The sequence below is a fragment of the Neophocaena asiaeorientalis genome, unplaced genomic scaffold (assembly GCF_003031525.2).
Source record: "Neophocaena asiaeorientalis asiaeorientalis breed wild unplaced genomic scaffold, Neophocaena_asiaeorientalis_V1.1 scaffold524, whole genome shotgun sequence".
Taxonomy (NCBI): Eukaryota; Metazoa; Chordata; class Mammalia; order Artiodactyla; family Phocoenidae; genus Neophocaena; species Neophocaena asiaeorientalis.
In genome coordinates, this window is record NW_020172144.1 from 929,306 (window position 1) to 953,813 (window position 24,508).

Sequence of the window (24,508 nt, forward strand, 5' to 3'; positions counted from 1 at the left end):
TTAATCAGCATGTATTTTTTTAAATAATGAAATTTTTATAATAACATGGAAAATCGTTGTGATATATTAAGGAGAAAGCAAGGTTCAAAACTATATATACCAAACTGTACTATAAGATTACTGTCATGTTAAAACCATGTACAGGAAAATAATATGGGAGGAAGCGCATTGAAATACTAACAAGGATTGTATTAAGGTGATGGATTGGAGGTGTGGCCAAGATGGCAGAGTAGGAAGACCCTAAGCTCACACCTTCCCACAGGCACACCAAAATTACAACTACTTACAAAGCAGCTCCCTATGAGAATTATTTGAAGACTATCAGGAAAGACTTTTCACAACTAAAGATATAAAGAAGTAACCATAACAAGACAGGTAGGAGGGCTGAAGACACTGTATTGCCAGAACCCATACCCCTAGGTAGGTAGCCCACAAATAGGAGGATACTCACAATTGCAGAGGTTCCCCCCAAGGAGCAAAAGGTTCAAGCCCCATGTTGGGCTCCCTAGCTCAGTGGTCCTGCACCAGAAGATGAGTCCCCAGAATGTCTGACTTTGTGTATAAGAGAGCTGGAGGGCTGTAGGAAACAGAGACTCCACTCTTAAAGGGCACACATAAAATCTCACACACTCCGAATCCTAGCACAGAGGCAGTAGTTTGAAAGAAGCCTGGGTCAGACCCACTTGCTAATCTTGGAGAGCCTCCCAAAGAGGCAGGAAGCAGCTGGACCTCCAAGGGATGAAGACACTGGCAGCAGCCATTTCTGGGAGCTTCTTCTACCACAATGACACCAGCACTGGCAAGTGCCATTTGGAATCCTCCCTCTAGCATATTCATGCTGGGGGCTTATCCACCCACCAGTGAGCTGGCAGCAGCCTCTCCCTAACGCCCCTCCCCAGGCCATACAGACAGCCTCGGATGGACCAAGCCCTGCCCTCCAGTGGGCCGGCAGTGGTTGCCTCCCCTCACCAGGCTGCTCAGCCAACCACATGGGAAGCCTACCCCACCCTCCAGCAGGACCACAGCCACTGCAGGAGGCAGGGCCTTGCAGCCAACTGGGCTGGGGACCAGCCCCGCTTACTAGCATGCCCACAGTAGTCAGCCCTGCCACAACAGAAGGGCACACACAGCCCACAGAGGGGGCATATAGCTCTTGTGACCAGAGGGGAGTGTGCTGCTGGGCCCCATGGGACTCTCCTACATAAGGCCACTACTCCAAGATTGGGAAACAAAACTGGCCTACCTAATACATAGAAGTAAACAAAGAGAATTAAGCAAAATGAAGAGACTATAACAAGAGACAAAGAAGGACATTATATAACGATAAAAGGATCAACCCAACAAGAAGATATAACAACTGTAAATATATATTCACCAAACACAGGAGCACCTAAATACATAAAGCAAATATTAACAGACATAAAAAGAGAAATCAACAGTAATACAATAGTAGGGGACATTAACACCCCACTTTTATCAATGGACAGATCATCTAGACAGAAAATCAATAAGGAAATACAGACCTTAAATAACATAAGACCAAATGGACTTAATTGATATTTATAGAGCTTTCCACCCAAAAGCAGCAGAATACATTCTTTTCAAGGGCACATGGAACATTCTCCAGGATAGATCACATGCTAGGCCACAAAACAAGCCTTGGTAAATTTACAAAAATTGAAATCATATCAAGCATCCTTTCCAACCACAATGCTATGAGGCTAGAAATCAATTACAAGAAAAAATCTTCAAAAAAACACAAACATATGGAGGCTAAACAATATGCTACTAATCAACCAGTGGATCACTGAAGAAATCAAAGAGGAATTAAAAAATACCTAGAGACAAATGAAAGTGAAAACATGATGATCCAAAACCTATGGGCTCAGCAAAAGCAGTTCTAAGAGGTAAGTTTATACTGATACAAGGTTACCTTAGGAAACAAGAAAAATCTCAAATAAGCAACCTAACCTTACACCTAAATCAACTAGAGAAAGAAGAACAAACAAAACCCCAAGTTAGTAGAAGGAAAGAAATCATAAAGACCAGAGCAGAAATAAATGAAATAGACTTAAAAAAAAATCAATGAAACTAAAAGCTGGTTCTTTGAAAAGATAAACAAAATTGATAAACCTTTAGCCAGACTTATCAAGAAAAAACGAGAGGGCTTCCCTGGTGGCACAGTGGTTGAGAGTCCGCCTGCTGATGCAGGGGACACGGGTTCGTGCCCCGGTTCCGGGAAGATCCCCATGCCGCGGAGTGGCTGGGCCCGTGAGCCATGGCTGCTGGGCCTGCGCGTCTGGAGCCTGTACTCCGCAACGGGAGAGGCCACAATAGTGAGAGGCCTGCGTACCGCAAAAAAACCCAAAAAACCAACAACAAAAAAGAGAGGGCCCAAATAAATAAAATCAGAAATGAAAGAGAAGTTACAACTGCACACAAATACAAATGATCACGAGAGATTACAGTTTTATACCAATAAAATAAACAATCTAGAAAAAATGGATAAATTCCTAGAAACATACAAGACTGAATCAGGAAGAAATAGAAAATATGAACAGACCAATTACCAGTAATGAAATCGAATCAGTAATTTAAAAACTCCCAACAAACAGAAGTGCAGGATCAGAAGGTTCATGGGTGAATTCTACAAAACATTTAAAGAGGAGTTAACATTTATCCTTCTCAAACTATTCCAAAAAAATTGAATAGAAAGGAACATTCCATGAGGACAGAATCACCCTAATACCATAACCAGACAAAGACACCACAAAAAGAGAAAATCACAGGCCAGTATCACTAATGAACATAGACACAAAAATTCTCAACAAAATGTCAGCAAACCAAATTAACAATACATTAAAAGGATCATACACCATGATCAAGTGGGATTTATCCCAGGGATGCAAGGATGGTTCAATATTTGCAAATCAATTTTCAATTTGATACACCACATTAAAACACTGAAGAATAAAAATCATATCATCATCTCAATAGATGCAGAAAAAGCTTTTGACAAAATTCAACATCCATTTATGATACATACTTTCAATAAAATGGGTATAGAGGGAATATACCTCAACGTAAGAAAGGCCATACATGACAAACCCACAGCTAACATCATACTCAATGGTAAAAAGCTGCAAGTATTTCTTCTGAGATCAGGAACAAGACAAGAATGCCTACCCTTGCCACTTTTATTCGACATAATATTGGAAGTCCTAGCCTCAGCAATCAGAGCAGTGTACACAACATCGCACTGTGCACGATACCACACAATACGTGTACACGTAAAATACTGTCTTGATTACTGCTTCATGTAAATCTTGCAATGAGGTAGTGTAAGTCCAACTTTGCCCTTTCTTGTCAAAATTATTTCAGTTGTTCTAGGTCTTTCACTTTTCCATTCAAATTTTTGAGTCAGCTTGTACATTTCTTCAAAAAAGCTTGCTGTGATTTGGCTGAAAATGTACTGAATCTATAGATCAATCTGAGAAGAACTGCCGTCTTAAAAATATTGAGCTTTCTGATTCACAAACAGGTATCTCTATGCATTTATTTAGATCTTAATTTCCCTCTATAATGTTTGCTGTTTTCAGTGTATATGTCTCACCTTTGTTAAATTTCATTGTTTCACTTTTTATGCTATTGTAAAAGGAACTGCTTGCTTAACTTCATTTTTCTAATTGTTAATTTCTAGTTTATAGAAATATAATTCATTTTGTATGTTGACTTTGTAGCCTGTGACCTGGCTAAATTCATATATTAGTTCTAATGGCTTTTAGTAAATTTCTTAGGATCTTCTAGATGAACAATCATGTTGTTTGAAATAAAGACAGTTTTACTTCTTATTTTCCAAACTGTGTATTTTTTATTGTTTCTTGCCTTGTTGCACTGGCTAAGACTTCAAGTACTATGATGAATAGGAGTGATGAACATAGACATTCCTGATTTTAGGTTAAAAGCATTGAGCTTTCACCACTGAGTAAGATGTTAGCCTTAGGTTTTTTTGTAGATGCCCTCAGCCAGGTTGAGAAGCTTCCTTTTATTCTTAGGTTGCTGGATATTATTATCTTCAATGGGTGTTGAATTTTTTCAGTGTTTTTTTCTGTATTTATTGAAATGATCATATGGTTTATCTACTTCGCCTGTTAATGTAGTAAATTACATTGACTGATGTTAAGCCAACCTTAAATTTCTGGGATAAACGCCACCTGCTCAAGATGTATTACCCTTTTTAACATATTGTTGAAATTGATTTGGTAAAATTTTATTAAGGACTTTTTGCATCTATGTTAATAAGGTCTATAGTTTTCTTTTCTTGTAATATGATTGTCTGGTTTTGGTATCAGAGTAATACTAGCCTCAGAAAATGAGTTGGAAAAGTGTTCTTTCCTATAATATTTTCAGAAGGATTTTTGTATAGAACTGGTACTACTTCTATAAATGTTTGAGAGAATTCACCAGTGAAGTCATCTGAATCTCTAGCTTTCTTTGTGGGAAATTTTTAATTATAAATTTAATTTTGGTAATTGATATGAGACTATTCGAATTCTCCAGTTTTTCTTGGGTCAGTTTTGGTAATTTTTATCTGTCAGGGAATCGGTCCAGTTATCTAAGTTGCCAGATTTATTGCCATAAAGTTTTTCATAATGTTTCCTTATTATCCTCTTAAAATGTTTGAAAGATAATGATAACTCCTCCTTTATCTTTTTTTTTTTTTTACACAGAAGTTACTCTTTAATTTTTGCTTCAAGAAGCAGGGATCAGTAACTACAGATCTCATACTATTAAGAATTTGTAGAAGGGAAATTTCATAATTAAATTGAAAGATTATTTTTAAATTTTTATTGAAGTATAGTTGATTTACAATGTTGTGTTAGTTTCAGGTATATAGAAAAGTGATATATATATATATATATATATATACTCTTTTTCAGATTCTTCTCCATTATAGGTTATTACAAGATATTGAGTATAGCTCCCTGTGCTTTCCTTTAATCTTGACATTGGTAATTTGTATCTTAATGTCCTTAGCTATAAGTTTATCAGTTGTATTTGAAAAGACCAGTATTTTGCTTTCCGTGATTTTCTCTGTTCATCTTGTATTTCACTGATTTCTGCTCTTTATAATTTTCTTCCTTCTATTTATACTGGGTTTACGTTGCTCTTCTTTTTCTGGTTTCTTAAGATGAGAATTTAGATAATTACTTTTAGATCTTTTTGTCTTTTCTAATATAAACACTTAAAGTGCTAAACTGGCCCCTAAGTGCTGCTTTACCTGCATGACACAAAGTTTGACACACTGTATCTTCATTATTGTTCAGGGAAAAATATTTTCTAATTCCCCTTGTGATTTCTTCTTCGATTCGTGAGTTATTTAGAAGTATGCTGCTTAGGGACTTCCCTGGTGGTCCAGTGGTTAAGACTTCACCTTCCAATGCCAGGGATGCAGGTTCGATCCCTGGTCGGGGAGCTAGGATCCCACATGCCTCAGGGCCAAAGGACCAAAACATAAAACAGAAGCAATACTGTAGCACAGTATTGCTTTAAAATTGGTCCACATTAAAAAATCTTAAAAAAAAAAAAAGTATGTTGCTTAATTCCAAGTATTTGAGGATTTCCTAGTGATATTATTCTCAGTTGATCTCTATTTAATTCTTTTTCTTTTGGTATCAGAAAACATATCCTGTATGATTTTAATTTTTAAAAATCTGTTGTGACTTGTTTTACGGCCCAGTACTTAATCTATCTTAATGAACATCGCATGTACACTTGGAAAGAACATGTATTTTGTGGTTGTTGGGGGTACTGTTCTATAAATATCAATTAGGTCAGAATGGTTGATGGTGTTGTTTGTGTCTTCTATATCTTTGCTGATATTTTATGTAGGTGTTCTGTCAATTACTTAGAGAGGGTTACTGAAATCTTCATCTGTGATTGTGGAATTGTCTGTTTCTCCCTCTAATCTGTCCATTTCTGCTTTTTAAAAGTACATTTATGATTTTTAAAACTTCCTGATGAAGTGACCTGCTTTTAAATCACTGTGCAATGTAACAATCTCACCAACATGGTGTTATTTTCCCAACGTCCTTCAGTTCTCCTTTATAATTACTTTAAATTCTCCATAATACCACTTAGGCTTGAACTTTAAAGGATGCAGACCTCTAAATGTCCTTTCCACTCGTACTAAAATGCCATTATCTCCTCCCAGCTCTTGCACACTGAAGATCCTAGATAGCTCTAAATTAATATTAAAGGAAGAATTGTTTAGTAAACTGTATGTATGTTGGCAAAATTTGTATTAACCTTTCTCACAGTTGCTGGGTTTTGTGATATTCCACACAGGCAGAGATTATTTGGGGCAAGTGGCTAACTACAGAATATTAAGTGGAGGGATCAAAGCTGAGTGATTTTTTAAATGATCTATTTCAAGAGATACATCAGATTTCAAGTTGATCTCCAGCAAGTGGAGGGCTGAAAGTTAGTATGCATCAACACTAAAATTCAAGTAAATGACAACTAGAGAACCACACACAGATTTCAATTTTTTACAGAAGAATTTAAAACATAGTCATTATTTCATTTCAGAGCAAATGAGGCAGAAACATCTCAGTTCTGAAACTATGACAGAGCATTTAGCAATATGACATTTACCTCTAGATGTTTACTATTATGTAGCTTTGATTTTCTAAATGTATTTGAATCATACAAATATCTACATGCTTTTTTCCTCTCAGTTATTTGGGAAACTTCAAATAGGGTAGTCACACCCAAAGCTTTTTAAGCATTTGGCTAGAATTTAATCTGAATAAACTGTGTTGTGAGCAACTATAGAAAAACATTTATGGGCTTAAATAGCTCAGTGATCCCTACTGGTCCATAACTGTTCTAAATATCTGTACTTTTCAAAAGTTGTGTCAATGTACCTAAGAAAACTGTAAAGACAAAATAAAACATTGGGACCTGAGCACCTACTGTGGTTAACTACCCAAACCCACGGGGGCATTTTGGTAGAGAGCCACCTACAGAGCAAGCAAATCCAAACATGCACAGAGGGCCCACAAAGTAACAGCTGATTCCTCACAGTTATTAAACTTAATCTTCATAAAAACACTATGGTATTGTTGCATTCCTTTCGCAGATGTAGAACCAGGCTTTGAAAGATTAAGTGGCTCACCAAATGCGACATGGTCATAAGTGGTAGCTATGGGATTTGAACCTAGATCTCCTGACACTAGATGTGGTATTTGCTCTACTTTGCCAGAGAAACCTATAGATCAGGAGTTGGCAACCTTTTTCTGTAAAGGGCCAGATCCTTTAAGCTTTGCAAACCATATGGTCTCTTAACTCTGTTCTTGTAGTAAGTAAACAGTCATAGATAATATGTAAGTAAAGGAGTCTAGCTGTGTTCCAATAAAACTTTATTTACAAAAACAGGTGGTGGACTGGTCCAGGGGTTTTGGCCCAGGGGTTGTGGTTTTCTGATCCCTGCTACAGATTAAAACATACAAGCAAACCATAAAAGAATTAGGCTCTAAAGTTTCTCATCTACTGACTTACAGAGACATTTTCATTACTGCTCCCTTACTCTACTCAATGACACACAATAATTATGATTTCACTGTAAATTCATCTTCCAGTTCCTAGGTCTTCCACAGTGCCAACTTTCCTCTCTCTAACACAAATTCTAGCTTTGATGATGGTCACTTTACGGGAGTGATCAAAACCTTTTTTTTTAAACAGTGAGGACCAATGAAGGAAAACAGATTTTTTTCCCCCTCTGCTCAGTAATAATACCTTTACTGGATCCCAAAATGAAAAAACAATTTCCTGCTTTACTGAATACATTTAAATGCTAATGAAAAATTGGTACTTCTTTTTAGTTATCAAAATGCTAACGTGGAGCAACAGAGTCATCTTTCTAATCTTCCATGTGCTTTAGGATTCAAAACATGTCTTTTTTTTAGATGTTGGGGGTAGGAGTTTATTAATTAATTTATTTATTTTTGGCTGTGCTGGGTCTTCGTTTCTGTGTGAGGGCTTTCTCTAGTTGTAGCAAGCAGGGCCACTCTTCATTGCGGTGCGCGGGCCTCTCACTATTGCGGCCTCTCTTGTTGCGGAGCACAGGCTCCAGATGCGCAGGCTCAGTAGTTGTGGCTCATGGGCCTAGTTGCTCCGCGGCATGTGGGATCCTCCCAGACCAGGGCTCGAACCCATGTCCCCTGCATTAGCAGGCAGATTCTCAACCACTGCGCCACCAGGGAAGCCCAAAACATGTCTTCTTATACATTATTTCATTTATCTTTGAAGCAAACCCTGAAGTAGGTGTCATTATGGAGAAACTGATATTTACAGAGGTTAAGCGACTCACCCAGAGTCACAACTCCTTCTCTTCTGTGTGACACTAAAGAAGCAAGTACTGTGCTGGGTGCAAGGAAGGAGATAAATAAAATCACACTTCCTTGCCTTTCTCCTTATCCTCTTTGTTGATCCCTGGCCTCCACAAAAACCCACATACCTAGATAAGCAATTCTGAAAAGATTCTTCTCCTGATGGTTGCCCAGGTAGTTTATGTCCCCTGCATCGGCAGCCGGACTCTCAACCACTGAGCCACCAGGGAAGCCCGCCTCTGCCCTGTTGAACTGAAAGCTGTATTTGAAAACAGACTGGACACTTTTCTGGAAAACCAAATAGGGCATGAAGCTCTCTGGTCTTGGGCTGTTCATCACCGCTTTATGAGATAATTCCCTCCAGCAACTCATCTACACTATTACAAATAAGCATTTTCAAAATTCAATGTCAAGGTAGTTATTATTTTATTTACTACTGCTTCTGAAAGTTAGTTATATTTCCCCAAATATATTCTGTAGTCTCTACTGCTTCTATCTCCTTTGAGCTGACGTTATTTACTATATTCCTTCATCTGTCAATATTCCCTCTGCATACAGTCAGTCCCCTGTGTCTACTGGCCTTTCTTCAACTAATTACAAAGTGTGTGATATCTAAAGTGAGGTCCTTACTTGATCCATTGCATTACCTGGTCATAAACATTTCTTCAAGATCTGATATTAATTCTTGCAGATCCTGTTGATTTGCTAATTCATACAGCTGTCCTAATGTCTTCACTACGCACATTTGGTAGTTTAGGGCATTTTTCACTTCATGTAAGGGTTTTGTTTTTTTTTTTAATTACAAGAAGATGGAGTCGCGCAGAGAGTCTGCTGAATGGAACTTTCTTAGCCCTACTTACCTCTGCAATGAGATCATGTAGCTCTCCTTCACTAGGGCAGCATCCTAATGACCTGATAATTGTTCCGATCTCTCTGGGGAAAAAAGCAGTCAATTGCTTTAGAATATAAACTCTGAAAAGACAAGCGCTATATTTCTCTAAATTATTTCAGAGCAGATGTAGCATAGCAAACAAAGTCATACAATAAATATTGCCTCAAGAGGATGGAAGGTACTTTCTGAGGAAAGGCAAAGGCAGACAAGTGAACCCAAGAGAGAAGAAAGAAGGATCTGTGTTGTGTTGACTGGCAAGTGCAAGCCCTGCCTGGGCCCAAATCAAAAAGTTCTCGAAAAGGAAAAGAAAGGAGGGAGAAATAAGAAAAAGAAAGGTCAGCCACTTACTGACTGGCTTTAAGTGTTAGTTAATTCTTTTGAGCCTCAGTTTCCACATCTGTAAAATGAGGATGATAATTTCTAATGTGGTGAAGTCTACATTAGTGGCAGAGAACCTAAAAGCATGAGCTCTAGTGGCAGACTGCTAGGGTTCAAACTCCAGCCCTGCAATTTGCTAGACTGGGCAGGTTAATCCCTGTGCACATAATCCTGCCTGGGAGGTAAAACCCAGTACCTCCCTTGAAATCCTCAGAACTGGACTGGGAGGGGCTCAGGGCAAAGAGCCATCGTAACATAAACACAGCTTTTGGCAGAGCAGCCACCCAGTGAATATCAGCTACTCCCCACCCCGCCCCATGGTAATTTAATTCAATTCAACAAATAGCCTAAGGAAAGTAGAATTATATTCAGCACTCCCTGGGTGCTGAGACAGAGGATTTATAATAGATTGTTAAATATTTCCACTTAAAATGATTAAAAGGTTGTGACATTTTGAATGTTAATTTCACAAATATTCACTTAACTAGAATATTTAGCTTCTTTACCATTCTGGCTAATATTGGTGGTGTTATATTTGCTGACTATTTTACTGAGAAAATATTTTAAATAAGAATTTTTAAGTTCTTTACTTAAGGAAGCTGCAGGATGAGTACCAACTTAAGAGGAAAACCTAAAGTCAGTAACTGTGGAAGACAGGATTCTCGATGTTCACTGATTGATCTGAAGGCCAGCTAAACATGTAAGGTCTTCACGCCAACTCTATTTCACAACTCCCTGAGCACCTTAGGCTCAACACCTCTGCACAGCTTTTCCTGCCCACAGCCCTCATTGAGGCAGAATCTGAACATGGTGCTACTACTACACACCCCAAATATCTTATGAGATTATACTTTCTCTCTAGAAGCCCCTAAAGATGACCCATGAAACTGGCCAACACCAATGTAGTAATGTTCTTGTAACATCAGACGGGGCTACTGCATACATTAGAACAAACAGTTAATGAGGCAGGGGCAAAAAATATAATTTGAGAAGTATTCACAGATTTATCCCCTCCGTAACCTCCTAGGCCTTCTGTTCTTCGAATCAGAGAACTGCTTCAACTCCAGACGCAGAAGGACAAGAATAAAGGCTTCCTTAATTCACAGAAACAAAGGGAGGGTAAGGAAGGGAGATGGGAAAGGCCTGAACGCCCTTGCAGGTTAGAAATCTCGGGGAGGTGGGATGGGGAAAAAGAGAAATTTCAGGCCTGAGACGTGCAGTACCGTAGCTACAACCTCCATCTGGCTATGGGGCACTAGCAATGTGACTAATCCAGACTGAAATGGGCTCTAAGTAAAAAAATATACATGGACTTCAAAAACTTAGTGTGAAAAAATTGTAAAATATCTCATTAAAAATTTTTAATCGATTACATGTGGAAATCATAATATTTTAGACATATCAGTTAAATAAAACATATTGTTAAAATGCCCTTTCTTTTACTTCTTTAAAATATGGTTACTAGAAAATTTTAAATTAGATGTGTAATACTCCTTTGATGGTACTTTTCTAGGCAACAGCTGCCATCATGTTCACACTTTGCAAAGACAAGTACAGTACATAAAGAGAACATTAGAATTACAGTGTGTTGTGTCAGCAACATAGTCAATCCCCTCCTTCTGCTGCTCTGAGAAACTTTCAACCTTATTTCTTTATTTATTGGCCGCACCTCGCAGCATGTGGGATTTTAGTTCCCCGACCAGGGGTTGAACCTGTGCCCCCTGCAGTGGAAGCGTGGAGTCTTAAACCACTGGACCACCAGGGAAGTCCCTCAACCATACTTAAATGAAGTCCTTTGTCGCTGACCCAGGTCTCATGTCTTCTGCCAACATCTATGAAACAGTAACAGACTAACTTACTAGCTTTCAAGGGGGATAAAAGCAAACCATAGACTTGACATGTATAAGGATGCACAGGAGAAAATCTGGGCTGGAAGCACAGATCTGGTAACAAAACCACGGGAGCAGAAGAGCTCCTCTAGTAAGAGTATCCCGGCTGGAAGAGATGACGAGCCAGGAAGAGCTCAGAGGAGTACCTACACTGACACAATGGTCTAGTCCCCACACTAGACACAGGGAAGAGGAGCCAGGGGGTAAGAGCAGAAATTCAGGACAGGGTGGTGTCATGGAAGCTAAGGAAAGAGATGGAAAAATTGAGTCTTCTTTGGTCTCAAATGCTGCTGGGAGGTCGAGTAAGACAAGTTCTGAGAAATATCCACTGGATTTAGTGAAGAAGGAAATCAGTTCTGATTTTTTTGTTTTTGTTTGTTTTGTTTCTGATTTTTTTGTTTTTTTTTTTTGCGGTACGTGGGCCTCTCAACGTTGTGGCCTCTCCCGTTGCGGAACAACAGGCTCCGGATGTGCAGGTTCAGCGGCCATGGCTCACGGGCGCAGCCGTTCCGCGGCATGTGGGATCTTCCCGGACCAGGGCACAAACCCGTGTCCCCTGCATCGGCAGGCGGACTCTCAACCACTGCACCACCAGGGAAGCCCAGTTCTGATTTTTGATCAAGGATGTTTCACTTGAAAGTGGGGGAGAAATCAGATTGCACTGGGTTGAGGTAGATGGATCTATAAAGTGAAGGGGAAGAAGAGATGTCTGGAGGGGGACATGGTGTCAAGGAAGATTTTTTTTTAATTTAAGACCAGAAAAAGGTGAGCATGTTTTAATACCAATGGGAATGAGCCAGTGCAAAGTAGAAGGCTGATGAGGGCACCGTCGACTGAGCAGGTGGGCTTCCAGAGGAGGTGGGAAGGGCTGGGCCAGGTGCTTAGTGCTGTGTCCACACAGCCATCCGATCTGAGGTCCTGCCACCAGCAAGTTGCTACCTGTGAGAGGGTGGCAGGATCCTCCTCGCAGCCTTAGAAAATTTTACTCTATCCCTCTTTCTACCTCCCTTTGAAGAACCTATCACCATCTTCTGTTCTTCTGAGTGCATCTAGCTGGATTGTCACACTCTGCCTATGCAGACCACAGAAAACAAAGCCTAATGATGTCCTCTAAGCATCAAGAAACTTCCTTCTCTCTAGTCCTGAAACACAAAGGCCTGATGATATAAGAGAAAAGGGCAAAGACCCTTCAGCTGATGAGTCCACAGTGGCCTAAAGAACAATACAAAACTCAAGAGCTCACCTGCACACAACCAACAGGTCTGCTAGCTCACCCACCCTGCCTCCTGTGGAAAGCTAACCTCTTCCTCTGTGCTCCGGGGCTCTGGAAGCTGAACTTGGCACAGAGGAAGGCGATGCTACCCGCCCCCCGCCTTCAGTCCTCGACATCTCAGCAGTACAGTGATCTTCCTTCTCCTTGTTTATCCTAAAGACTGCAACAGCCTTGGGATCCCGGGGCAACATGAGAGAGAAGAAGGAGAAGCCAACGAACGCCTAATGTTGACCTTTTCCTCATCTTGGCACATGGGAAAATGGAATTTGATTAGATTTAGAAAAATACAGAAATGTGACACATCTTTGTCCTCTACTTCATATCTGTAAGCCTAGTTTGTGGCTGGGAGTGGGATATGAAGGCCTGCCTCACTTCTGTGTGGAAAGGCAAGGTCCTCTGCCAAGAGTGAACGGGGAGGCACGGGCTCTTATCTGCCACTCACCACCACGACCTGCCTCTCTAGGCACCCGTTTTCCAGATGGCGAGCCCGGCCCTCGCTCTCACACTCTAAAGCCTGTGCTTCACCGGCTCTGCTGCATATTCTCTGTGTGCCTCTCCAGAACCCCTCTCCATTCTTCCCCTGCTCCACTCCCTGAGGGCCTAACCTCCTACTGCACCGGCTCCCTTGGCCCCAGGCTTCCGGTTGCAGCTGTCCAACTCAAGGCAGAGCATTGCAGGTTTCCGTTGCTGGGTCACATGCTGCCCAAGACATAGGGGCTTAAACAACGAGTTTTTATTTTTCAAAATTCTGTGGGTTGGCTGGACGGTTCCTCCACTGGTTTCCCCTGGGCTCACTCACACAGCTGTGTTTAGCAATTAATTAACCTACACATATGGTTGTTCAATATTCTATAGTCAACCATTCGAAATTACCATTACCACCATCCTGGATTCTGGGCCCCTTAACTTCCATCCTGCCTGCTCTAATGATCCATAACCCTGAGCATCTCTAACTTTTACTTTCCTGTTCCTGCAAAGCACTGCTGGAAGAAAATAATTAACAAAAAACAAAACAACCACAGCCCACTACAAATTCATGCTATCCAGCATCAAGTGTCCTGGACGTCGCCTGACAATCCTTTCTTTCATCTCCTTTTGATTCCCTAGAAAACGCCTCCCAAAACAGCTCTTCTGAGGCCTCTCTTGCCTCAAGCTCCAAAGCACTGACTCCCTTAATCTCAGCAGAAAACCCTGTCACCTCCTTCACTGAACAGATGAAAACTGCTAAGGCTGGCACCATCACCAACCCTCCGACCACCTGCTCAGTCAGCTCAGGCTGCTCTAACAACACACCACAGACTAGGTGGCTTAAACCACAAACATTTATTTCTCATAGTTCTGGAGGCTTGAAGTCTGAGATTGAGGCACCAGCAGATTCGGGGTCTGGTGACCGCCCTCTTCCAGGCTTGCAGACAACCACCTTCTTGCTGTGTCCTCACAGGGTAGGAGGAGAGGAGAGCAGGCTCTGGTCTCCCTCTTCTTCTGGGGGCCCTGATCCCATCATGGGGGCTCCACTCTCATGACCTCACCTAAACCTAATCACCTCCCAAAGGCCCCACCTCCAAATGCCATCACATTGGGGGTTAGGGCCTCGACATATGAATATGAATTTGAGAAGGACTCAAACATCCAGTTCATACCACCACCGTCCCAGGCACTTCCCTCACACCACTTCAGAAGTATGTACATACCCCCTTCCTTACGCTCTCAACCTTGAAGGGATACAAAGTGCTCTTCCTAACAAAGCTAACCCCTCTCAGTTTTTCTTAGTTCCAGTCTTGACTCTTATTCTTGACACACCTGCCTCTCTCAGCATTTCACTCTTTTCCTTTATTAGATGCTTCCTCTTTTGCTGTAAAACGTTCACATATCTTCCTTATCCTGAAAAAATTTCTGATAGGTGCCCTACCACCTCCAACCATTCTATTTCTCAGCTTCCTTTTGCTATCACAATACTTCTTCTAAATTACTTATCTTGCAACTGTCGATTCCATTTCCCACTCATCCACTGCACACCTAACCCCTCTGCAAAATCCTGCCATCACTGGGTCTCAACCCATCAATCAGTCCATGTCTCTCTCTCGCTCCCATGTTCCCTTCCTTATCTTCATCTGACGCTCTCTTCTTCCTATAGCCCCCTTAAGTGCCCCCTGCCCAGTACATATAAGTACATATATCCCCCCTGCAAATAAGTACATCTTATTTGCAAGATGATCTCTACTGTTAAAAATATTACAGAAGGCTAAGAGAATAAGAAGTATCTTAGATTTGGACAAAAAGAAGACCACTGGTATCTTAATAACAGCACTTCCAGAGGAGAGAGGAAGAGAACTGCTCCCCCCGCCGCCCCCAAGAGTGCTAGTGGTAAGAAAATCTAGACCACAAGTACAGAATACACAGTTGAGGAGGATGCCTACTGAAGAGAATGCATGTCATACCTAACGGCACAGCTCCACAGCACTCACTCCATGCCAGGCACATTCTAGCACAGTGCATATATCAACTCATTTAATCCTCATCTCACTATGAGGTAGGTACTACTATTATCTCCATTTTACAGATGAAGAAATTAAATCCCAAAGGCGTTAAAGAACTTGCCTGAGGTCACATATAGCCAATATGTTCAAGCAATGACCTCCTCAGGACTAGGGAAATCTCGGCAGCTGTGGAGAAGTCTGACAAGAGGGCTAAGTAGAGAATGGGGATGAGAACAGAAACACAATCTCTCATGATGTGAGAAAACTAGATTAATTAGCTTTCTGGCTTAGGAATGGACATCTCCTCTAAGACTCCTAGAAAAAACAGACTTCACATCTCACTCACCTCCCTTATACCACGATCATGATTCGTACGGATGTGAAAAAAATACTTCCTCACAACAGCTCTGTGTGGTAGGTACTGCTGTTTCACAAATGAGGAAAACTGAACCACAAAAACATCAGGTACATTTCCCAAGATCCTAGTAAATAGTGGAAATGGGATTCAGACACACACAAGTTAGAATCTATACTCTTAACCCCTGTACACTGCTGTCTCTCATAAATCTTAACTGAGCATTTAGTTAGGCTTAAAGGAGAACTTCTTGACTATAACAAGGTGCTTCTAAAGAAAGCTGTGGATATGCCACCCTATGAGAGCCTTGAAGATAGATCCAGGGATCACAAACTGATGACACAAAGAACAAATGTGGCCCTCAGATAAGGCTTTGTTTAGCATAGCATTGGTTTGCTTCTTTGTTTAGAGGGGACATACATAAATATCATGAGAACTGTCCTACACTTCTGATTCACACACTTATATTACAGGCCCGCTCTACGTAGGAATCTGTGTTTATCACTCCTGGAAAATATCAACTTTGTACTGGTTAGGAATTTACCTGCAAGAAGCAGGGGAAGGAGCCAAATGGCTTCTTAAAGTTCTCCCCATGTGGTCTGACTCTAAGATTATTTTTAAAAACACAGACACACAAAACCTGTGGCTTATAAAAGAGAATGCTTTTGTTCTCAGAGGATACACACCAGAGTATTTAAGGGAAAAGGTCCCAGTGCCTACAACTTACTCTCAAAGAGTCCAGCAAAAGGAAAATAATAATAAAATGCACAAATACATACATATAAATATATACATGTACATACATATTAATATATATGTACATATATATGGAGAAAGTGCACACAATCAAAAGCAAGTGTGGCAAAATGTTAAAAATTGGTGAATCTAAGTGAAAGTACACAAGGGTTCAGCGTACCATTTACTATTCGTCCATAAGCCTGAAGTTTTTTAAACTTCATTTCATTCTCATAATCAAAACCAAAGTAGTAAGAAATTCTGCCTTGTATAAACTATTCATAAAACAATTTGTTCTTTCATGTTATACTATTTTTACCATTTTGGCTTGAAAAGCTGATTATTAAGGATGTCTTCGCCCTCAGTTTCACAATAAAATACATTAGTTACAACATTTTTCCTCATTATTTTAGAATTTAATATTGAAAACTTAGCGAGATGATAGATCTAAAATATTCTGTTTCATGAAGTACAAGTAGAGGTGAAGCTGGATACCAGTCTACCATTCTTTCAGGTAAAAGAAAAACATATGAAAAGGATGGAGCCCTTTTCATCCCTCGACCAAACAATAAGGCAGCACGGGGAACTGTTCCTGCTGCTGCAGGAAAAGGCCTGGGGTTTTTTTTTTGTTTTTTTTTAACATCTTTATTGGAGTATAACTGATTTACAATTGTGTGTTAGTTTCTGCTGTACCACAAAGTGAATCAGCTATACGTATACATATATCCCCATATCCCCTCCCTCTTGCGTCTCCTTCCCACCCTCCCTATCCCACCCCTCTAGGTGGACACAGAGCACCGAGCTGATCTCCCTGTGCTATGTGGCTGCTTCCCACTAGCTATCTATTTTATGTTTGGTAGTGTATATATGTCCATGCCACTCTCTCACTTCATCCCAGCTTCCCCTTCCCCCTCCCCGTGTCCTCAAGTCTATTCTCTACATCTGTGTCTTTATTCCTGTCCTGCCCCTTGTGAGTGACCCTAACAAGCACTGGGCTCAAGCTCTCTAAAGATGCGTAGCACATCCCAGCAGAACAGTCAGATCAGCCTCTGACCCATAAGGCAGCTCAATGGGAGGTGGCTTTCTGTGGCCATTGGTTGACTGCACCGCCCTGTAAAGGCCACAGAGAGGGTGATGGAGAAGAAAATAATGCAAAGGCAAGTGAGGTGGAGAAGGGAGGTGATGTTTAAACACTCATAGCCCCTTCCTCTCTTGTGTGCTCTTTCTTCAAATGATACCGGATGAGGTATCATATTTCAAGAGGCCTCCAGGGTTCCTAAATAGAGTCCTCGAGAGGACTGTAAAGGGAAATGACAGCAGAAGCAAAGGTAACTCGGAGCTTCTTTTTTTCTCGCAGGTCCTGAGGCACCAAAGACCAAATGATCCCCTGGGCTCCTCTCACATTATAATCCTAGTGCCAAGAACACAGGACGCAGCAGAAGGGTCAGGTGGGCTCTGAAGAACTCAAGATGGATCTGGGTGGGGCTGAGACCTTGGCCATTCTGAAGAAAACCATATTGTGAACATTCAGCCCCATGTGTTGTAAGGCTCCTAAAGGTGAGCTAAGAAAAAAAGAGAAATGCAAGAAAGAACAGAGGCCAGAAAAAGACCAGACCATTAATTTTTTAGGAAGAGAGAGGTCTGAAAAGGAAGAGATCTAAAAAGGAAAACGTAAGAAAACACTGAAAGAGGTGAAAATATAGTTTTAGGAGGCAAGAAATAGAAATGTCAACGCTTAATGAAAATAAAAGAAAGAAGTTCAGAAATAAGAGGAAATAAGATAGTTGACAGGAACTAGAAAATGAAATAAAAATATGAAATAAGAAAGTAATTGATAGAATTATATATAATATTAAGGCTGATTAACCTATTTAACTTCTACTGAATAAGATTTTGAATCAAGTGAATTGATTGAATTTTTTTTTTTTCTTTTTTGCGGTATGCGGGCCTCTCACTGTCGTGGCCTCTTCTGCTGCGGAGCACAGGCTCCGGATGTGCAGGCTCAGCGGCCATGGCTCACGGGCCCAGCCGCTCCGTGGCATGTGGGATCTTCCCGGACCGGGACACGAACCTGTGTCCCCTGCATCGGTAGGCGGACTTGCAACCACTGCGCCACCAGGGAAGCCCAAAAATTATTTTAAACTAACCTTTTAAAATAATTTTAATATTATTAAAATTATTAAAGTACTTGAAATTATTAAAGTCACCTTTAAAAAAACTATTTAAAAAACATATTGACGTCAAAGTAGTAAAATAAAATTAAAAGTTTTTAAATTTTAGTAATTTCTTCTAAAGTCTTTCTGTCAGGCTTTTGGAAGAGTAGAGAGAGAGAGAAGGCATAAACAAACTCATTTGTGTACAGGAGTGTGCATGTGGTCAACTGGTTTCCTCAGGAGGAAAAGCCCTGATCAGGAGCGTTTGCATCTCTATTGGTCAGTTTAAAGATGCCAATCTGACGTCACTCAAGGCGGAGCTGGGAAGAGATGCACAATAGCACACCATCACATGGTACCCTCACCATACAGCAGACATATGTCATCTCCAGAGCGTAAATAAGACAAAAACGTAGTAGAGTAATTAGGAAGTGGTAAGTTTTGAGTATTTGTTACTTTTGTTATTTTTCACTGGTAATAAAAATATTTATTTTACATTTTACATAGAACAACTTGGAAAAGTATAGAATGCTTTATAAGTTTGTGTGTCACCCTCGTGCAGGAGCCACACTAATTTCTCCATACCATTCCAATTTTAGCCTAAGTGCTGCCCACGCGAGCACATTTGCTTTTAGTGTCGTTTACTTGTAAGTTTATATAACTTATTTTTTATGAGTTAGGTTTTGACAGTGGCTTGCAGGATTCCTGAAAACTTACTCATCAGTTCTTGTGAGCTGGTACAAGTCAACATGATTTCACTCCAGCACACCACTGATCCTGTGAGTCCCAACCACGTCATTCAACAGGTCAAGTGACTTCTGCCCTGCCATTTCTAGACAGATGCATCTCCTGAACAACCAGTGCGGTTAGGACCAACTCACTTGCGTTCTACCATATACACAAACCAGAAACGAATACAACCTATGTAAAAAAAAACAAAAAACTTTTTCTTTTGGAAAAAAAATTTTCTTCCTTTTAAATCAATTTCATGGACTTTTTTCAGTGAAGTCCGATTTTAAGGACTTCAAGTGAAACAACTGATTTTCATTTTCTCTGAAAGCCCTACCAAAATTGAGGTGTTGGTAATTTTTTTTTAATTCCATGAGGGACTTCCCTGGTGGCGCAGAGGTTAAGAATCCGCCTGCCAAGGCAGGGGACACGGGTCTGAGCCCTGGTCCAGGAAGATCCCACATTCCGTGGAGCAATTAAGCCCGTGCGCCACAACTACTGAGCCTGCACTCTAGATCCTGTGAGCCACAACTACTGAATCCCCCGCCTAGAGTCCGTGCTCCACAACAAGAGAAACCACTTCAATGAGAAGCCCGCCCACACAACGAAGAGTAGCCCCCTCTCGCCACAACTAGAGAAAGCCCGTGCACAGCAACGAAGACCCAACGCAGCTGAAAAAATAAATACATTTATAAAAAATAAAGTCCTTATAATCTGCAGAGACACTTCTTTTATCAGAGTAGATTTCTCTTACATTGATAAGAACTGCAAACTAACTCCAAAAGCCTTTTTGGTTAAATACTGGTTTAACTTTGGTTAAGAATTTGTTTCCATAGCTGCACTATATACAGAGTAGTAGATATGGAGGTGAAATCATTTCACAACAAATGAGTCACAATAAGGTTGTCCAATAGTGGCATCATCATTTAATTTACATACGGCAATTGGACCACTTTAAAATGTTTGGCCAGGGGCAGGCTGGCTCTTGGTAGGCTGCGTTTTGGTGAGTGCAGTATCATGTTCCTGACACAAGGTGGAGCCAGTGGCATTGAGCTAGGTTGTGAGTCTTCAGCTTAAGGGCAGTCTAAGGTCAAAAAGACCACAAAGTGAAAACCTGATTCAGGATAACTGCAATTCTAAGGGAGAAGAGAATAGGCAAAATACTGTACCTCCTCTATGAAATAGCTGATACTAGGCTAAGTATGAGAAAATGTTTAAAGCAATTCAAAAATGTATAAGAAGGAACAAAGAAGGATTTGAAAATGATTTTTATTTATTCAATAAATATTTTTGAACACTACTGTCAGGTAGAATAGAAAACAAAACAAAGACCTTGGCCTCGTGGAAGGCATTTTTTCACAGACTAAGCTTATTCTGGCAAAGCCATGCCATGAAGCTGGAATAATGCCTCATCTCCTTATTTAACAGAACTACTCTGTTCAAAGAAAGGCCTCGGGACTTCCCTGGCAGTCCAGTGGTTAAGACTTCGCGCAGCACCGTTTGCAATAGCCAAGACATGGAAACAACCTAAACGTCCAACGACAGATGAATGGATAAAGAAGATGTGATACATTTATACAATAGAATACTACTCAGTCATAAAAAGAATGAAATAATGCCATTTGCAGTAACACGGATGGACTTAGAGATTATCATAGTAAGCAAAGGAAGTCAGAAAGACAAATACCATATGATATCACTTATATGTGGAATCTAAAATATGACACAAATGAACTTATCTATGAAACAGACTCACAGACATAGAGAACAGACTTGTGGTTGCCAAGGCGGAGGGGGGTGGAGGAGGAATGGATGGGAGTTTGGGATTAGCGGATGCAAACTATTATATATAGAATGGATAAACGACAAGGTCCTACTACATAGCACAGGGAACTATATTCAATATCCTATGATAAACCATAATAGAAAAGCATACGAAAAAGAATGTATATATGTATAACTGAATCACTTTACTGTGAATAAAATACTTGAATTAAAAAAAAAAAAAAAGACTCTGTGCTTCCACTGCAGGGGGCACAGGTTCGATCCTTGGTCAGGAACTAAGATCAGGCATGCCGCACAGCACAGCCAAAAAAAAGAGAAAAAAGAAAAGGCCTCTTTCTCCAAAGTTCCCTATAATAAGTGAGGATCATTCTTCCACTGCTAAAATATGCTTTCTGAAAATCTTCTGTTATTTCTTATAGTTTCGTATGAGCTACAGTTCACAGCCTCCAAATGAGGAACTCTGGATCTACTGTGTATTCATAAAAAAAAAGGTCTATAAAATATTGGACATTATATAGAGAGAAACAATAAATAAATAAGTTAATGACATCTTTACTTTTACATCTGCTATGGCTCAGACACTGCCCTAAGCACTGTGGTTACTGTCATGAATTAAATAGACTAGGTCCCTGCTCTAACCATGGAACTCACAATCCGGTAGGAGAAAGTACACACACACACACACACACACACACACACACACACACACACACACACACAAATAAGTATGAGATAATTTTAGGCAGTGATAAATACTATCAAGAAATCACAGACTTCCCTGGTGGCGCAGTGGTGAAGAATCCACCTGCCAATGCAGGGACACAGGTTCGAGCCCTGGTCTGGAAAATTCCCACATGCCATGGAGCAACTAAACCCTTGCGCCACAACTACTGAGCCTGCGCTCTAGAGCCCGCAAGCCACGACTACTGAGCCCATGTGCCACAACTATTGAAGCCCGCACACCCAGAGCCCATGCTCTGCAACAAGAGAAGCCACCACAATGAGAAGCCTGCGTGCGGCAGCGAAGACCCAATGCAGCCATAAATAAATAAATTTATTAAAAGAAAAAAATCACCATCGCCACCACCACCACCATCATCATCACCATCATCATTATCATAACTGTATTAGTTTACTAGGGCTGCCATAACACAAGACCATGACTGGGTGGCTTAAAGAACAGAAATTTATTTTCTCATAGTTCTGGAGGTTAGAAGTCCAAGATCAAGGTGCTGGCCGGTTTAGTTTCCTCTGAGGCCTCTCTCCTTGCCTCGCATATACCTGTCCTCTTGCTGTGTCCTCACATGGTCTTTCCTCTGTGTGCCTGCATCCCTGGTATCTCTCTGTGTGTTCAAATTTTTTCTTGTAAGGCCACAAATCAGATTAGATTAGGGCCTGCCCTAATGCACGCATTTCAACTTAATCACTTCTTTAAAGACCTTATCTCCAAATAAGATTATATCCTGAGGTGCTGGGCACTGGAGACATAACTTGTGGGGGAACACAATTCAGCCCATAGCAAGAATAATAATTATTACTATACTCCTACTCTCACCATCATTCTCTGACCACCATTCTTGCCTGGACTGCTGCCATAGGCCTCAGGTAGTCATTCGGCTTCCGCTCTTACCAATCACCTCAACGCGTTCTCCTCACAGCAGCCAGAACAACCTTCTAAAAGTGAAAACCACAGCACGCATCTCCTCTGCTTAAGGCCCTCCAGTGGCTCTCCAATGCACTGATAATCTAAACTCACTTTCATGACCTACAAGGCTCCACTTAATTTGGTCCCTGCTGACCTTTCTGACTTGATCTTATACCACTCTCCTCACAGCTACACTGCTTTTTTTTTCGGTTTTCTCCAACACACAAACCCCTTCTCTTCATAGGGCCTTCATATTTGCTCTCCCCCAGTTCATCACATGGCTGTCTCCTAATCTTAAAGATCTTAACTCAAAAATTATCTCCAGGGCTTCCCTGGTGGCGCAGTGGTTGAAAGTCCGCCTGCCGATGCAGGGGGCGCGGGTTCGTGCCCCCGTCCGGGAAGATCCCACATCCCGCGGAGCGGCTGGGCCCGTGAGCCATGGCCGCTGAGCCTGCGCGTCCGGAGCCTGTGCTCTGCAACGGGAGAGGCCACAACAGTGAGAGGCCCGTGTACCGCAAAAAAAAAAAAATACAGGAGCCAGCTTGAAGGGGCTCCATAGTTAAATCTATGATAATTTCAGCATCAAAACAAACAGAACAGGGCTTCACTGGTGGCGCAGTGGTTAAGAATCCACCTGCCAATGCAGAGGACATGGGTTTGAGCCCTGGTCTGGGAAGATCCCACATGCCGCGGAGCGGCTGGGCCCGTGAGCCATGGCCGCTGCGCCTGCGCGTCCGGAGCCTGTGCTCCACAGCGGGAGAGGCCGCAGCAGTGAGAGGCCCGCGTATTAACAACAACAACAAACAAAACAAGGCAGAGGCCTGAAGGGAAAAAAAACTACCTGGGCAACCATCAGGAGAAGAATCTTTTCAGAATTGCTTATCTAAGTATGTGGGTTTTTGTGGAGGCCAGGGATCAACAAAGAGGATAAGGAGAAAGGCAAGGAAGTGTGATTTTATTTATCTCCTTCCTTGCACCCAGCACAGTACTTGCTTCTTTAGTGTCACACAGAAGAGAAGGAGTTGTGACTCTGGGTGAGTCGCTTAACCTCTGTAAATATCAGTTTCTCCATAATGACACCTACTTCAGGGTTTGCTTCAAAGATAAATGAAATAATGTATAAGAAGACATGTTTTGGGCTTCCCTGGTGGCGCAGTGGTTGAGAATCTGCCTGCTAATGCAGGGGACATGGGTTCGAGCCCTGGTCTGGGAGGATCCCACATGCCGCGGAGCAACTAGGCCCATGAGCCACAACTACTGAGCCTGCGCATCTGGAGCCTGTGCTCCGCAAAGGGAGAGGCCACAACATTGAGAGGCCCGCGTAACATAGAAAAAAAAAAAAAAAAAAATTACCTCCAGAGAAACTCTCCCTGACCAGAATGTTTAAACTGTTCCATCCCACCTAATCACCCCTCTTTCTCTAATACATCATCCTATTTTTAATTTATAGCACATTTTATTACCTCATCCTGTTATAGCACTTATTACTATGTGAAATTATATCTATTTATCTGTTTGCTTGTATACTGTCTGTCTCTTCTTTCTAAAATACAAGTTCCATAAGGACAGAAGCCTTTCACTGCTGTATTTCAACACTCAGAAGGAGCTCACGCCTAATAGGGACTCAGTAAATATATGCTGAATAATAAATGAATACTTTTCTATACATTCACTCATTTAATTCTCACATCAATCCATATTATAATACCCACTTTAAAAATAAGGAAACTGGAACTCAGAGAAGTCACTTGACCCACCCTATAGGAACATGACTAGTATGGAGCAGAACTGGAAGCTGGTCCCC

At 41.2% G+C, this 24,508-nt stretch overlaps 1 protein-coding gene and 1 non-coding gene across 2 annotated transcripts in view; both read right to left on the bottom strand.

The window, feature by feature from the left end:
• The window catches only part of DRC8 (dynein regulatory complex subunit 8), a 130,659-nt gene that overhangs the window by 12,795 nt on the left and 93,356 nt on the right, over positions 1-24,508 (bottom strand). Inside the window, exon 3 of the mRNA XM_024754439.1 lies at positions 9,254-9,326. Within this exon, the coding sequence (XP_024610207.1) occupies positions 9,254-9,326 (73 nt within the window). The remainder of the gene's footprint in view (positions 1-9,253; positions 9,327-24,508) is intronic.
• On the bottom strand, positions 19,063-19,168 carry LOC112405914 (U6 spliceosomal RNA). The gene has a single exon (XR_003004452.1). It is a non-coding gene; the product is annotated as a U6 spliceosomal RNA (small nuclear RNA).